The sequence below is a fragment of the Oncorhynchus tshawytscha genome, linkage group LG06 (genome assembly GCF_018296145.1).
Source record: "Oncorhynchus tshawytscha isolate Ot180627B linkage group LG06, Otsh_v2.0, whole genome shotgun sequence".
Lineage (NCBI taxonomy): Eukaryota > Metazoa > Chordata > Actinopteri > Salmoniformes > Salmonidae > Oncorhynchus > Oncorhynchus tshawytscha.
The window spans coordinates 57,223,869-57,241,625 of NC_056434.1; the positions used below are offsets into that span (position 1 = coordinate 57,223,869).

The window sequence follows — 17,757 nt, forward strand, 5'->3', positions numbered from 1 at the left end:
TTGGTAGTGGGGAGAGTGGAGGGACCATGGGGACTAGGGCCCTGTCTTACCTTGGCTATGGGGTAGGAAGTGGTGTCTGAAAGGGGAGGTGGGGCGGGAGTCACTATGGCTGTTACTGCACAGGTCAGAGCAGAGCTTCTGCATGCCTGTCAGAGTTTCTGCAGGGGAGGGGAGGTGAGAGGGGGGGGGGACAGAGCCGGTGGGGAGACACCACCACAGGTAGGGAGGGGAGGGAGATGTGGAGGGGAGATGTGAGAGAGACGTGGAGGGGAGGTGGAAAAGGAGGAGGGAGGTGTGGAGTCGAGGAAGAAGTAATACAGTCAGTAGACATACCATCACAGATAAAGACAGGGAGGGAGGCAGGGAGAGAGGGAAGATGTGGAAGAAAGGTGAGAGAGGAAACAGTCCCAGTGGACACCACCACCACAGTTAGGAAGGGAGAGAGGGGGAGGTGAGAGAGGGTGAACGAAAAGAAGGGGGAGATAATCGGAATCATGTAAAAACTAGAAAACAACAAACTTGGAGGAAAAACTATTTGAAGGAGATAGGGATAAGGAATAAGAAAAAGTGTATTACGAGATGCACCTTCAAATGAAAAAACGGTGTGTATATGAATTGCATTAATAAACTATAAACTATATATACAGAGGCTTGCAAAAGTATTCATCCCCCTTGGCGTTTTTCCTATTTTGTTGCATTAATGGACATACACAAAATAGTCCAAATTGGTGAAGAGAAATGAAAAAAATAAGTTGTTTAAAAAAATTTAAAGAAATAAAAAATAGAAAAGTGGTGCGTATATGTATTCACCCCTTTTGCTATGAAGTCCCTAAATAAGATCTGGTACAACTAATTACCTTCAGAAGTCACATAATTAGTTAAAAATAGTCCACCTGTGTGCAATCTAAGTGTCACATGATCTCAGTATATTTTCCTCAGTTCCGAAAGGCCCCAGAGTCAGCAACAACACTATGCAAGGGGCACCACCAAGCAAGTGGCACCATGAAGACCAAGGAGCTCTCCAAATAGGTCAGGGACAAAGTTGTGGAGAAGTACAGATCAGGGATGGGTAATAAAAAAATATGAGAAACTTTGAACATCCCACGGAGCACCATTAAATCCATTATAAAAAAAATGAAAGAATATGGCACCACAGCAAACGTGCCAAGAGAGGGCCACCCACCAAAACTCACGGACCAGTCAAGGAGAGCATTAATCAGAGAGGCAACAAAGAGACCAAAGATAACCCTGAAGGAGCTGCAAACCACCACAGCGGAGATTGGAGTATCTGTCCATAGGACCACTTTAAGCCGTACACTCCACAGAGCTGGTCTTTACAGAAGAGTGGCCAGAAGAAAAAGCCATTGTTTAAATAAATAAATAAGCAAACACGTTTGGTGTTCGCCAAAAGGCATGTGGGAGACTCCCCAAACATATGGAAGAAGGTACTCTGGTCAGATGAGACTAAAATTGAGCATTTTGGCCATCAAGGAAAATGCTATGTCTGGCACAGACCCAACACATCACCACGAGAACACCATCCCCACAGTGAAGCATTGGTCACTGGTCAGAATTGAAGGAATGATGGATGGCGCTAAATACAGGGAAATTCTTGAGGGAAACCTGTTTCAGTCTTCCAGAGATTTGAGACTGGGACGGAGGTTCACCTTCCAGCAGGACAATGACCCTAAGCATACTGCTAAAGCAACACTTCAAATCAAATCAAATCAAATCAAATCAAATTTTATTTGTCACATACACATGGTTAGCAGATGTTAATGCGAGTGTAGCGAAATGCTTGTGCTTCTAGTTCCGACAATGCAGTAATAACGAGCAAGTAATCTAACTAACAATTCCAAAAAAAACTACTGTCATACACAGTGTAAGGGGATAAAGAATATGTACATAAGGATATATGAATGAGTGATGGTACAGAGCAGCATAGGCAAGATACAGTAGATGATATCGAGTACAGTATATACATATGAGATAAGTATGTAAACCAAGTGGCATAGTTAAAGTGGCTAGTGATACATGTATTACATAAGGATGCAGTCGATGATATAGAGTACAGTATCAACGTATGCATATGAGATGAACAATGTAGGGTAAGTAACATTATATAAGGTAGCATTGTTTAAAGTGGCTAGTGATATATTTACATCATTTCCCATCGATTCCCATGATTAAAGTGGCTGGAGTAGAGTCAGTGTCATTGACAGTGTGTTGGCAGTAGCCACTCAATGTTAGTGGTGGCTGTTTAACAGTCTGATGGCCTTGAGATAGAAGCTGTTTTTCAGTCTCTCGGTCCCAGCTTTGATGCACCTGTACTGACCTCGCCTTCTGGATGGCAGCGGGGTGAACAGGCAGTGGCTCGGGTGGTTGATGTCCTTGATGATCTTTATGGCCTTCCTGTAGCATCGGGTGGTGTAGGTGTCCTGGAGGGCAGGTAGTTTGCCCCCGGTGATGCGTTGTGCAGACCTCACTACCCTCTGGAGAGCCTTACGGTTAAGGGCGGTGCAGTTGCCATACCAGGCGGTGATACAGCCCGCCAGGATGCTCTCGATTGTGCATCTGTAGAAGTTTGTGAGTGCTTTTGGTGACAAGCCGAATTTCTTCAGCCTCCTGAGGTTGAAGAGGCGCTGCTGCGCCTTCCTCACGATGCTGTCTGTGTGAGTGGACCAATTCAGTTTGTCTGTGATGTGTATGCCGAGGAACTTAAAACTTGCTACCCTCTCCACTACTGTTCCATCAATGTGGATGGGGGTGTTCCCTCTGCTGTTTCCTGAAGTCCACAATCATCTCCTTAGTTTTGTTGACGTTGAGTGTGAGGATATTTTCTGACACCACACTCCGAGGGCCCTCACCTCCTCCCTGTAGGCCGTCTCGTCGTTGTTGGTAATCAAGCCTACCACTGTTGTGTCGTCCGCAAACTTGATGATTGAGTTGGAGGTGTGCATGGCCACGCAGTCGTGGGTGAACAGGGAGTACAGGAGAGGGCTCAGAACGCACCCTTGTGGGGCCCCAGTGTTGAGGATCAGCGGGGAGGAGATGTTGTTGCCTACCCTCACCACCTGGGGGCGGCCCGTCAGGAAGTCCAGTACCCAGTTGCACAGGGCGGGGTCGAGACCCAGGGTCTCGAGCTTGATGACGAGCTTGGAGGGTACTATGGTGTTGAATGCCGAGCTGTAGTCGATGAACAGCATTCTCACATAGGTATTCCTCTTGTCCAGATGGGTTAGGGCAGTGTGCAGTGTGGTTGAGATTGCATCGTCTGTGGACCTATTTGGGCGGTAAGCAAATTGGAGTGGGTCAAGGGTGTCAGGTAGGGTGGAGGTGATATGGTCCTTGACTAGTCTCTCAAAGCACTTCATGATGACGGATGTGAGTGCTACGGGCGGTAGTCGTTTAGCTCAGTTACCTTAGCTTTCTTGGGAACAGGAACAATGGTGGCCCTCTTGAAGCATGTGGGAACAGCAGACTGGTATAGGGATTGATTGAATATGTCCGTAAACACACCGGCCAGCTGGTCTGCGCATGCTCTGAGGGCGCGGCTGGGGATGCCGTCTGGGCCTGCAGCCTTGCGAGGGTTAACACGTTTAAATGTCTTACTCACTTCGGCTGCAGTGAAGGAGAGACCGCATGTTTCCGTTGCAGGCCGTGTCAGTGGCACTGTATTGTCCTCAAAGCGGGCAAAAAAGTTATTTAGTCTGCCTGGGAGCAAGACATCCTGGTCCGTGACTGGGCTGGGTTTCTTCCTGTAGTCCGTGATTGACTGTAGACCCTGCCACATACCTCTTGTGTCTGAGCCGTTGAATTGAGATTCTACTTTGTCTCTGTACTGGCGCTTAGCTTGTTTGATAGCCTTGCGGAGGGAATAGCTGCACTGTTTGTATTCAGCCATGTTACCAGACACCTTGCCCTGATTAAAAGCAGTGGTTCGTGCCTTCAGTTTCACACGAATGCTGCCATCAATCCACGGTTTCTGGTTAGGGAATGTTTTAATCGTTGCTATGGGAACGACATCTTCAACGCAAGTTCTAATGAACTCGCACACCGTATCAGCGTATTCGTCAATGTTGTTGTCTGACGCAATACGAAACATCTCCCAGTCCACGTGATGGAAGCAGTCTTGGAGTGTGGAGTCAGCTTGGTCGGACCAGCGTTGGACAGACCTCAGCGTGGGAGCTTCTTGTTTTAGTTTCTGTCTGTAGGCAGGGATCTACAAAATGGAGTCGTGGTCAGCTTTTCCGAAAGGGGGCGGGGCAGGGCCTTATATGCGTCGCGGAAGTTAGAGTAACAATGATCCAGGGTCTTTCCACCCCTGGTTGCGCAATCGATATGCTGATAAAATTTAGGGAGTCTTGTTTTCAGATTAGCCTTGTTAAAATCCCCAGCTACAATGAATGCAGCCTCCGGATAAATCGTTTCCAGTTTGCAGAGAGTTAAATAAAGTTTGTTCAGAGCCATCGATGTGTCTGCTTGGGGGATATATACGGCTGTGATTATAATCGAAGAGAATTCTCTTGGTAGATAATGCGGTCTACATTTGATTGTGAGGAATTCTAAATCAGGTGAACAGAAGGATTTGAGTTCCTGTATGTTTCTTTCATCACACCATGTCACGTTGGCCATAAGACATACGCCCCCGCCCCTCTTCTTACCAGAAAGATGTTTGTTTCTGTCGGCGCGATGCGTGGAGAAACCCGCTGGCTGCACCGCTTCGGATTGCGTCTCTCCAGTTAGCCATGTTTCCGTGAAGCAGAGAACGTTACAGTCTCTGATGTCCCTCTGGAATGCTACCCTTGCTCGGATTTCATCAACCTTGTTGTCAAGAGACTGGACATTGGCAAGAAGAATGCTAGGGAGTGGTGCACGATGTGCCCGTCTCCGGAGTCTGACCAGAAGACCGCTTCGTTTCCCTCTTTTTCTGAGTCGTTTTTTTTTTTTTTGTCGCTGCATGTGATCCACTCGGTTACACTGGTTGTAAGGCAGAACACAGGATCTGCGTCGCGAAAAACATATTCTTGGTCGTACTGATGGTGAGTTGACGCTGATCTTATATTCAGTAGTTCTTGTCGGCTGTATGTAAAGAAACCTAAGATGACCTGGGGTACTAGTGTAAGAAATAACACGTAAAAAAACAAAAAACTGCATAGTTTCCTAGGAACGCGAAGCGAGGCGGCCATCTCTGTCGGCGCCGGAAGTACAAAGTTGAGTGGTTTAAGGGGAAACATTTAAAAGTCTTGGAATGGCTTCGTCAAATCCCAGACCTCAATCCAATTGAGAATCGGTGGTATGACTTAAATATTTCTGTACACCAGCGGAACCCATCCGACTTGAAGGAGCTGGAGCAGTTTTGCCTTGAAGAATGGGAAAAAATCCCAGAGGCTAGATGTGCCAAGCTTACAGAGACACACCCCAAGAGAGGGGGGGTGAATAGGTAGGCATGTTGTGTAAATCAAATGATCCCAACGCCCAAAAAATGTATTTTAATTCCAGGTAGGAAAATAGGGGTGAATATAGAGGTGCCAAGAGGGGTGCCAAGAGGGGTGAATACTTTCGCAAGCCACTGTACATTAATAATAAATAAATATTTCATTATTCAATTATTTTACATTTAAAGTATTTATAAGGAATATTCATTCAAGTTTGTAGTGTTACCAGGGTGGTCAGTGAAGATGTGAAGAGTAAAGATAAAAGAGGACAGCAACAGAGCAGCTGCAGTGGGGAGTTAAGATTACGGTGGGTTTAAGAAAGAGTGACAGGCATGAATGTTACTCCTGTGAGTTGTGAACAAGTGGTATTGTGTTCTTGTCAAAATCGCAAGGGAATAGTGGAGAGAGTCAGTACTATATTTATCAGACTATTTTCAATTCTTTCTCCTGTGCAACCTGTAAAGAGTAACAATACAAATCACACATGCTCGCACACACGCACACATACATACACACAACTACACAGACAAACACACACACACGCACACTCACCTGGTCTGTGAAAATGCTGCGGTGAGCGTGACAACGGGGTGTAACTATTGCGATTGTAGACGTGTGATCCGATAGAACCCTGACTGGTGGACCTCTGGAGGATGCGTTCCCTCATGTCATAGCAGCCCTAACAGGGACAACACAGTGACCTCACCTGCCAAACTATCAATCCAAGGAGCTTCTCTTCATTATCAGCCACAAAAGCTGTCTCTCTGCAACACAATTAAGTTATTCTATTCTATTCCTCCTGAACGCTAAACAAGAGTATTATGGTGTAATCCGTTACTGAGATACAGTGTTCTCTTTTTTACTTTCAAGTTTTGTTTTTGAAGCAGATGGAATTACATCGTAGCCACTGTCCCACTGTCAAGTAAAGATTAATATAAATCAAACCACTGACTGTCTTGACACAGGCACTCACCTCAGCAGACGGTGTAGGTGACATGTTTCTTGAGGACTGAAAAATAAAACATTTATTAATATCAACATCCAACGTTACCCTACTGTAAGAACAGACACACAAAAACCATGTACCACCAATGATAATAATTGGGTGCCTTACCTTGTCGTCTGGCATGGAGGAACGCTCCCTTCTCGCAGTATGGAGCTGTGGACACAGAAGGTGACTCAGCAAACTGAATGTGAAAGGATTTACACTAGACTAAACATGAAATGCACTAAAAGTGTCAGCCTTCCACCCTGCAACAACAGACATACTTTCCAGGGTGGAAAGATGGAAGAAAGATGACTTAAGATTGTATGATTTATGCATCACAGACGTTTTCTTTCAAACAAATACTTACCCAGCACCGATTGTAACTTCAGAATGCAGGCTCATTCATTTTTACATGATGCGTCACACACACACACGCATGCAAACACACACAGACGTTCATGCATGGTTGCATTCTAATTACCTCTCCCACACTCTCCCTCCTCTCCTCCCTCTCATCCAGGGACATGGTGTACAAAGGCTCATAGGTAATCAGATCAGGGTGCTCTATGTCATAAATGGCTTTGACTTTGGGAATGGCGGCTAGGTCCCTGTAATCAAGGATCTCATTGTCTACTTTTGCCTAGGGACACAGACAGACAGACAGACAGATCGACACATACATAGAGACAGAGCGAGAGAGGTTATACACAACTAAAAGCAAACATCAACCGAGACAGGTTAACACTAGCAAGTATTTGTGGTCAGTAGGGTTGCAAAATTCCTTGAACTTTCCCCAAATTCTTAGGTTTTCCAGAAATCCCATTTGGAGGTTTTACAGATTTGCTGCCTATTCCCTCTTGACTGGATCTTCCAACCAGGATTTGTGGAATACCTGGGAATTTTGGGAAAGTTACAATCAATTTGCAATGATCTATAGAATAACTATTAGGGAGTCTGATAAGCCTAGGGCCGCTTCTGTTTTACATGAAGTAAGGATTGGCAGTAAGGGAACAGCAACATGAACAATGTAAGGGGAAACAGAAAATCTATGTACCGGTATGATAAAGGAGTAAGACAAAGTTTACACAGGGAGTCACAATTTATTTTAAGCTTCGTTAGGGGAGAAGTGGCCTAAATTATAAAAATAGAAGCAGCACATCCAGCCTAGTACGTGTGTGAAGGTAGATGTATGTTTGCCTGGCTCCCCAGACTCCCTGTTCTGGCCAAACGCTATGCCACGCCCATAGAGATTAGTTTATTCTCCGCAATGAGTCTGGATTTTAGTACCTCCCCGAACCTTCACCGAATGCGAAGCACACTCTGGTTGGGCCAGAGCCAGAACACATGTGGGTAAAGGGTCCGGTTTTAAAATTCATCATTTGCTTTAATACTCTGATTGGTTAGAGACCATCCAATCGCTGATTACTTTGTTTTGTACAACACCCCTCGTGCCCCTCCTCACCACAAACTACTTCAATGATAGTAGTCTCAGACTAAAGTATGCAGCAGAGCAGTGGAAAAATTGAATGTGAGTCGCCAGGCAAGATATACGGTAGATATAACTCACATATATGGTATGACCCGGTGAGCCAGGTATGCTTGAACCAGGTCTGGAACAGATACTCTCGGACGACGACCTCGAAGGCTGCAAGAGGAGAACTGTTGGTTACATTATTGAACAGAAATGGGATATGTCAAGACAACATCTCTCGGTGCAAGTTCAAGGACATCTCTGGGCTAGCTTTTAGTTATCTTTCAGTTGGCTCATGTCATCTCATCCTTTTTCAATCGGCATTGCAGGAAATTCAAGGGACAGCCCCAACCAGGACTCAAACACGGGTCCAGTGACACCTGTTTGTATCTCTTACTGTTACACCAAGAGATCCTAACCTCTTGACGAGGTTGCTAGGTGTTGGGTTCAAGTTGCTACAGCATTATGTTTGCCCCCATTGCAAATGATGAGTGAAATACAATACATGACCAATAGTATGTGGACACCTGCTGGTCGAACATCTCATTCCAAAATCATGGGCATTAAGATGGAGTCGGTCCCCGCTTTGGTGCTATAACAGCCTCCACTCTTCTGAGAAGGCTTTCCACTAGATGTTGGAACATTGAGGCGGGGACTTGCTTCCATTCAGTGATAAGAGCATTAGTGAGGTAGGTCACTGAAGTTGGGCAATTAGGCCTGGCTCGCAGTCAGCGTTCCAATTTATCCCAAAGTTGTTAGATGGGGTTGAGGTCAGGGCTCCTTGCAGACCAGTCAAGTTCTTCCACATCAATTTCAACAAATAATTTATGTATGGACCTCGCTTGTGTATGGGGGCATTGTCGTGCTGAAACAGGAAAGGGCCTTCCCCAAACTGATGCCACAAAGTTGGAAGCACAGAATTGTCTAGAATGTCATTGGATGCTGTAACGTTCAGATTTCCCTTCACCGGAATTAAGGGGCCTAGCTCGAACCATGAAAAACAGCCCCAGACTATTCCTCCTCCATCAAACTTTACAGTTGGCACTATGCATTCGGGCAGGTGACGTTTTCCTGGCATCCGCCAAACCCAGGTTCTTCCATCAGACTGCCAGATGGTGTAGCGGGAGTCATCACTCCAGAGAATGCATTTCCACTGCTCCAAAGTCCAGTGGTGGCGAGCTTCACACCAGTCCAGCCGTTGCTTCGCATTGTGATCTTACTCTTGTGTGCAGCTGCTCGGCCATGGAAACCCATTTCATGAAGCTCCCGAAAAACAGTTCTGACATTGCTTCCAGAGGACGTTTGGAACTCGGTAGTGAGTGTTGCAACCGAGGACGGACGATTTTTACACACTACACGCTTCAGCAATCGCTAGTCACGTTCTGTGAGCTTGTCTGGCCTACCAGTCACTGAGCTCTTCAGTAAGGCCATTCTACTGCCAATGTTTGTCTATGGAGAGGCAGGGCTGTTTGCTTGATTTTTTATACCTGTCAACAACTGGTGTGGCTGAAATAGCCGAATCCACTAATTGGAACAGGTGTCCTCATATTTTTGTATATATAGTGTTGTCAACTCAATTACTGCGTCATCAACAGGAGGGGAAAAGACACCTAGTTCAACACCTGACTTTGATTTAGAAATTCCATGAGAAGATGCTTTATTGTCACATACAACAGATACTACGTGCAGTGAAATGTGTTGTTTTACAGGGTCAGCCATAGTAGTACGGCACTCCTGTAGCAAATTAGGATTAAGTATCTTGCTCAAGTGCACATTGACAGATTGTTTACCTTGTTGGCTCGGGAATTCGAACCAATGACCTTTCTGGTACTGGCCCAGCGCTCTAAATGCCCCACATTGTCACACCTCATATGACAAGTAGATTAAATCTTTAAATAAAATACAAACACATAATCTCGCAATGTCATCAATAATTTGCCTCTTGCAAAGTGAATGAGAGCATTAGTAATGTCCTTAATACTGTAAATATCACATGCCTTCTAATGGGAAATGCAGAATTCAGATGGAAACAACAGTCCTGAATTCATGTACTGATTGAATGCAGCCATTGACATGAATCATGTTTTCACAACCACATGGTTACTATAAATGGGGTCTTTTTACCCCTTTTTCTCCCCAATTGGTAGTTACAGTCTTGTCCCATCGCTGCAACTCCTGTACGGACTTGGGAGAGGAGAAGGTGAAGAGCCATACGTCCTCCGAAACACGACCCCACTGCTTCTTGACACACTGCTCACTTAACCCAGAAGCTAGCTGCACCAATGTGTCGGAGAAAACACCGTACACCTTGCGACTTTGTCGGCGTGCATGCGCCCGGCCCGCCACAGGAGTCACTAGAGCATGATGGGACAAGGACATCCTGGCCGGTGAAACCCTCCCTTAACCCAGACGATGCCTGGCCAATTGTGCGCCGCCTCATGCAGTGCATTAGACCGTTGCGCCACTCGGGAAGCCTTAAATTGGGTATTTTTAAAGAGTAGTTTGGGTGAAAACAACCATTAATTTATTGTTTGATATTTATTTGCATGGTCCGAATTACAAGTGGACTGGGCACCCCCACAACAAATTGGATGCCCGCAAGAGCCATTGGGTATCCACAAGAGTCAATGTATAATTTGAACACTGTTCATGTCTACTCCTCAAATATGTCTCTGTCTTTAGCCCATGCTCCTTCTACATGAGGGCGATACAGGTGTATGAGATGTAATGTGCAAATGTGTGTAGCATTTTAACACTGCAGGCTGGCTCCAGCAGGGAGCAGCACACAGAGCATCATGTCCTATGACCTATGCAACATCGTGGTGAAAGTAACACAGGATGATGCCATCGCATAGTCAATAGCGAATACAGTACCTGCCTTTCTGTTTTGTGGAGGAGTAATAGTGACGGAGGCAACAGCTGTGGAGGAAGGGAAGGGAGAGGGGGGATTCACAGGAAGTCACACACACATGGGATCTCCAACCTGACTTAGATGGAGCCCATTCAGCTGGCCAGATCACAGTTCACCAAGGTTGGGGTCAATCCCATTTCAATTCAGTCAATTCTGGAAGTAAACTGGCATTTTAATTCCAAGTACATTTTTTCTCAATGCTTTCCAATGAGAACATTTATGTTTTTTTATCAAGTCTTTCCAATGAGAAAATGTCTGCTTACTTTCTGAATTGACTGAATTGAAATGGAATTGACCCAAAACCTGCAGGTCACACGCACACAACCACCACAGACAGAGCAAAGGATACTCACACACTACATACACCGGTAGACATAGGATTAAAGGGGGAGAGAGGCATACCGTAGGTGTCTGTGTGATCACTGAATGATCACTCCCTATCCCTTCTCTTTGGCTCTAACCCTTTGATGTTTTCAGATCTGTGGTGTCTGGGTAGGTATAAGCAGTGTAGTGGTGGATTTTCCACCTTATTATTTCCACCTTACAAATCTGCAAACAGGTTTAGGGCCAAGGGGACGGGATATAGGGGGCAAATTAGGAGTGGCTGACAGAAGAGACACTTGCACAGTGCAAAAAATGTCAAGGTACAAGAGGTAGTTAATGGGCAGATGTATTTCCTACCCGTTCCCTATGTCTTTCCTCTGTTCTGGTTGTGTTCTTACAGCCAGGGTGCCACACTGTTGATCCTGTGGAAGAGAACAGAGACAGATGGTATTAGAGAACAAAGACAACCAAACGTAACCTGGTTCCAGATCTGTTTGTGCTCTCTTGCCAACATTTATGATCAAACCTAAGAGTTGGCAATACAGCAGATCAGGGACCATGCTAAACCAACCCAGCTATACCGTAATAACCCGTAAAATGCTCCAGGTATAACTTCAGCCCATCTAGCTACTCACCTTGCAGGTACATCTCTTCTCCTTCTGTGAACATCTGGTTGCACCTGCTGCATCGTGCACAGCTGGGGTGGTAGTGTTTGTCCCCTGCCTGGAAACACACAGATATATAATTGACATTTTAGTCCTTTAGCAGACACTATTATCCAGAGCTACTGACAGAAGAAATTACAGTTAAGTGCCTTATTCAAGGGCACATCAGCAGATGTTTCACCAAGTCGACCCGGGGATTCAAACTAGTGACCTTGCTGGCCCAACTCTCTTAACCGCTAGGCTACCTTCTGCCCTCAGGAGAATCCAATTGAGTTTAACACAATATGCTTTCTTACATAATGAGTAGCATACCGTGGCTCAAATCAAATCAAATGTTATTGGTCACATACACATGGTAGCAGATGTTAATGCGAGTGTAGCGAAATGCTTGTTCTTATATGTATGAGCGATGGCCGAGTTGGCCAAGTTGCAATAGATGGTATAAAATACAATACATATGAGATGAGTAATGTAAGATATGTAAACATTATTAAAGTGGCATTATTTAAAGTGACTAGTGATCTATTTATTAAAGTGGCCAATGATTTGAGTCTGTAAGTAGGCAGCAGCCTCTCTTTGTTAGTGGTGGCTGTTTAACAGTGATGGCCTTGAGATAGAAGCTGTTTTTCAGTTTCTCGGTCACAGCTTTGATGCACCTGTACTGACCTCGCCTTCTGAATGGTAGCGGTCTGAACAGGCAGTGGCTCAGGTGGTTTTATTTGATTTTTAAATGTATTTCACCTTTATTTAACCAGGTAGGCCAGTTGAGAACAAGTTCTCATTTACAACTGCGACCTGGCTAAGATAAAGCAAAGCAGTGCGACACAAACAACACAGAGTTACCCATAAACAAACGTACAGTCAAAAACATAACAGAAAAATCGAAGTACAGCGTGTGTAAATCTAGAAGATTAGGGAGGTAAGGCAATAAATAGGCCATAGACGCGAAATAATTACAATTTAGCATTAACACTGAAGTGCTAGATGTGCAGATGATGATGTGCAAGTAGAGATACTGGGGTGCAAAAGAGTGTAGAGTATAAATAACAATATGGGGATGAGGTAGTTGGGTGTGTTATTTACAGATTGGCTGTGTAAAGGCGCAGTGATCGGTAAACTGCTCTGACAGCTGATGCTTAAAGTTAAAGAGAGAAATATAAGACTCCAGCTTCATTGATTTTTGCAATTCGTTCCAGTCATTGGCATCAGAGAACTGGAAGGAAAGGCGGCCAAAGGAAGTGTTGGCTTTGGGGATGACCAGTGAAATATACTTGCTTGAGCGCGTGCTACGAATGGGTGTTGCTATGGTGACAAGTGCGCTGAGATAAGGTGGGGCTTTATCTAGCAAAGACTTATAGATGGCCAGTGGGTTTGTCGACAAATATGTAGTGAGGGCCAGCCAACGAGAGCATAGAGGTCGCAGTGGTGGGTAGTATATGGGGCTTTGGTGACAAAATGGATGGCACTGTGATAGACCACATCCAGTTAGTATGAGTAGGGTGTTGAAGGCTATTTTGTAAATGACATCGCCAAAGTCAAGGATCGGTAGGATAGTCAGTTTTACGAGGGTATGTTAGGCAGCATAAGTGAAGGAGGCTTTGTTTTGCGAAATAGGAAGCCGATTCTAGATTTAATTTTGTATTGGAGATGCTTGATATGAGTCTGGAAGGAGAGGTCACAGTCTAACCAGACACCTAGGTATTTGTAGTTGTTCACATATTCTAAGTCAGAACCATCCAGAGTAGTGATGCTAGTTGGGTGGGCGGGTGAGGGCAGCAATTGATTGAAGAGCATGCATTTAGTTTTACTTGCATTTAAAAGCAGTTGGAGGCCACAGAAGGAGTGCTGTATGGCATTGAAGCTCGTTTGGAGGTTTGTTAACACAGTGTCCAAAGAAGGACCAGATGTATACAGAATGGTGTCGTCTGCGTAGAGGTGGATCAGAAAATCACCAGCAGCAAGAGTGTCATCATTGATATATACAGAGAAAAGAGTCGGCCCGAGAATTGAACCCTGTGGCACCCCCACAGAGACTGCCAGAGGTCCGGACAAAATGCCCTCCGATTTGACACACTGAACTCTATCTAAGAAGTAGTTGGTGAACCAGGCGAGGCAGTCATTTGAGAAACCAAGGCTATTGAGTCATGTGATAAGTATGCAGTGATTAACAGAGTGTTGGGCAAGTTGCTGCAGGAGGTGCTGAGCTGTTGGCCGGGGTAGGGGTAACCAGGAGAAAAGCATGGCCAGCCATAGAAAAATGCTTGTTGAAATTATCTGTTATCGTAGATTTATCGGTGGTGACAGTGTTTCCTAGCCTCAGTGCAGTGGGCAGCTGGGAGGAGGTGCTCTTATTCTCTATGGACTTTACAGTGTCCCAAAACTTTTTATAAATAGTGCTACCGGATGCAAATTTCTGTTTGAAAAAGCTAGCCTTGGCTCTCTTAACTGACTGAGTCTAATGGTTCCTGACTTCACTGAAAAGTTGCATATCGCGGGGATGCTTTTGTGTTGGTCAAGGGCAGTCAAGTCTGGGGTGAACCAAGGGCTAAGAAAGCACTTTTAAAGAGCAACCAGGCATCCTCTACTGATGGGATGAGGTCAATATCCTTCCATGATACCCGGGCCAGGTTTATTAGAAAGGCCTGCTTGCTGAAGTGTTTTAGGGAGTGTTTGACAGTGATGAGGGGTGGTCGTTTGACCGCAGACCAGTTACGGATGCAGGCAATGAGGCAGTGATCGCTGAGATCTTGGTTGAAAACAGCAGAGGTATATTTAGAGGGCAAGTTGATTAGGATGATATCTAAGAGGGTGCCCATGGTTACAGATTTAGGGTTTACCTGGTGGGTTCCTTAATAATTTGTGTTAGATTAAGGGCATCTAGCTTAGATTGTAGGACGGCCGGGGTGTTAAGCATATCCCAGTTTAGGTCACCTAACAGTACGATCGATGAAGATAGATGGGGGGCAATCAATTCACATATGGTGTCCAGGGCACAGATGGGGGCTGAAGGGGGTTTATAACAAGCGACAACGGTGAGAGACTTGTTTCTGGAAAGGTGGATTTCTAAAAGCAGAAGCTCGAATTGTTTGGGCACAGACCTGGATAGTATGACAGAACTCTGCAGGCCATCTCTGCAGTATTGCAACTCTGCCCCCTTTGGCAGCTCTATCTTGTCGGAAGATGTTATAGTTAGGGATGGAAATTTCAGGATTTTTGGTGGACTTCCTATGTCATGATTCTGACATGGCTAGGACACCAGGGTTGGCGGAGAGTGCTAAAGCAGTGAATAAAACAAACTTAGAGAGGGGGCTTCTAATGTTAACATGCATGAAACCAAGGCTTTTACTTTTACAGAAGTCAACAAAAGAGAGATCCTGGGGAATGGGAATGGTGCAGGGGGCTGCAGGGCCTGGGTTAACCTTTACATCACCAGAGGAACAGAGGAGGAGTAGGATAAGGGTACCTCTAAAGGCTATAAGAACTGGTTGTCTAGTGCATTCGGAACAGAGAGTAAAAGGAGCAGATTTCTGGGCATAGGAGAATAGATTCAAGGCATAATGTATGTAGGCACAAGGTATGGTAAGATGTGAGTACAGTGGAGGTAAACCTAGGCATCGAGTGATGATGAGAGAGGTTTTGTCTCTAGAGGCACCAGTTAAGCCAGGTGAGGTCATCGCATGTGTGGAGGGTGGAACAAAAGGGCATATTTGGCAGGGCTAGGGGCTCACAGTGAAACAAGACAATAAACACTAACCAAAACAGCAATAGACAAGGCATATTAGTGAGAGGCATGTGTTGCCGAGTTATCATATGGTTCAATGAGTAGCACTAGATGAGTCAGGGAGCCAATTCCGTAGTCACTGCTAAGCTAGGCGAGCTGGAGACAGCTAGCGGGCTGGGGATAGCAGATGGGCATCCAGCGACGTCGCAACGGAAGAGCCTGTTGAAACCACCTTGGACGGTTACGTCGGCAGACCAGCCAATTGGCAACAGAGGTATTGTAGCCCAAGAATTGGCTGGTGGACCTCTTTGGCTAGTTGGGAGATGGGCCTAGCTCCAGGCTAGCTCCAGGCTAACCGGTGCTTGCTTCAGGACAGAGACGTTAGCCAGGAGTAGCCACTTGGAGAGCAGCTAGCTAGCTGCGATGATCCGGTGTAAAGGTTCAGAGCTTGCAGTAGGAATCCGGAGATGTGGTGGAGAAAAAGATATGCTCTGGGTTGATATCGCGTTATTCAGACTGGCTGGTAGCTAGTTAGCTGGCTAGCTTCAGAAGGGGGTTCCGGTTCTATAGTATAAAAATTGCAGATCCGTACCACATCGGGAGAGGCGGGTTGCAGGAGAGTATATTCAGTCCGTAGATGTAAAGTGAGATTAAAATATATACGAAATATATACGAAGAAAACAATTTCTACACGTGGCAGGACGAGACAAAAACACACGTCCGACTGCTACGCCATCTTGGTTGTTGTCCTTGATTATCTTTTTGGCCTTCCTATGACATCCTGCTCCCGGTGGTGCGTTGTGCAGACCTCACCACCCTCTGGAGAGCCCTGTGGTTGATGGTGGTGCAGTTGCCGTACCAGCCGGTGATACAAACCAACAGGATGCTCTCAATTGTGCATCTGTAAACGTTTGTGAGGGTTTTTATTTCATTTTATTTTTTTATTTTACCTTTATTTAACCAGGTAGGCAAGTTGAGAACAAGTTCTCATTTACAATTGCGACCTGGCCAAGATAAAGCAAAGCAGTTCGACAGATACAACGACACAGAGTTACACATGGAGTAAAACAAACATACAGTCAATAATACAGTATAAACAAGTCTATATACAATGTGAGCAAATGAGGTGAGAAGGGAGGTAAAGGCAAAAAAGGCCATGGTGGCAAAGTAAATACAATATAGCAAGTAAAACACTGGAATGGTAGTTTTGCAATGGAAGAATGTGCAAAGTAGAAATAAAAATAATGGGGTGCAAAGGAGCAAAATGAATAAATAACATAAATACAGTTGGGAAAGAGGTAGTTGTTTGGGCTAAATTATAGGTGGGCTATGTACAGGTGCAGTAATCTGTGAGCTGCTCTGACAGTTGGTGCTTAAAGCTAGTGAGGGAGATAAGTGTTTCCAGTTTCAGAGATTTTTGTAGTTCGTTCCAGTCATTGGCAGCAGAGAACTGGAAGGAGAGGCGGCCAAAGAAAGAATTGGTTTTGGGGTGACTAGAGAGATATACCTGCTGGAGCGTGTGCTACAGGTGGGAGATGCTATGGTGACCAGCGAGCTGAGATAATGGGGGACTTTACCTAGCAGGGTCTTGTAGATGACATGGAGCCAGTGGGTTTGGCGACGAGTATGAAGCGAGGGCCAGCCAACGAGAGCGTACAGGTCGCAATGGTGGGTAGTATATGGGGCTTTGGTGACAAAACGGATTGCACTGTGATAGACTGCATCCAATTTGTTGAGTAGGGTATTGGAGGCTATTTTATAAATGACATCGCCAAAGTCGAGGATTGGTAGGATGGTCAGTTTTACAAGGGTATGTTTGGCAGCATGAGTGAAGGATGCTTTGTTGGGTTTTAGGTGACAAGCCACATTTCTTCAGCTTCCTGAGGTTGAAGAGGTACTGTTGTGCCTTCTTCACCACACTGTCTGTGGGTGGACCATTTAAGTTCGTCCGTGATGTGTACACCAAGGAACTTAAGACGTTCCACCTTCTCCACTACTGTCCCGTCGATGTGGATAGGGGAGGTGCTGCCTTTGCTGTTTCCTGAAGTCTACTATCATCTCCTTTGTTTTGTTGACGTTGAGTGAGAGGTTGTTTTCCTGACACCACACTCTGAGTGCCTTCACTTCCTCCCTGTAGGCAGTCTTGTCGTTGGTAATCAAGCCCACTACTGTTGTGTCTTCAGCAAACTTGATGATTGAGTTGGAGGCGTGCATGACCACGCAGTCATGGGTGAACAG

The 17,757-nt window shown here is 45.4% G+C and overlaps 1 protein-coding gene across 7 annotated transcripts in view; it reads right to left on the reverse strand.

Moving 5' to 3' along the window:
• The window catches only part of LOC112252744 (actin-binding LIM protein 1), a 146,885-nt gene that overhangs the window by 21,807 nt on the left and 107,321 nt on the right, over window positions 1–17,757 (reverse strand). For 3 of the 7 annotated variants that reach the window (XM_042323428.1, XM_024424265.2, XM_042323430.1), the window contains exons 7-15: window positions 11,768–11,855; window positions 11,490–11,554; window positions 10,772–10,816; window positions 7,994–8,071; window positions 6,908–7,066; window positions 6,553–6,597; window positions 6,412–6,447; window positions 5,991–6,117; window positions 51–158 (exon numbers count right to left, since the gene is read on the reverse strand). In XM_042323428.1, the coding sequence (XP_042179362.1) occupies window positions 51–158; window positions 5,991–6,117; window positions 6,412–6,447; window positions 6,553–6,597; window positions 6,908–7,066; window positions 7,994–8,071; window positions 10,772–10,816; window positions 11,490–11,554; window positions 11,768–11,855 (751 nt within the window). The remainder of the gene's footprint in view (window positions 1–50; window positions 159–5,990; window positions 6,118–6,411; window positions 6,448–6,552; window positions 6,598–6,907; window positions 7,067–7,993; window positions 8,072–10,771; window positions 10,817–11,489; window positions 11,555–11,767; window positions 11,856–17,757) is intronic. The other 4 variants (XM_042323431.1, XM_042323432.1, XM_042323429.1 and 1 more) reach the window with 2 other exon arrangements.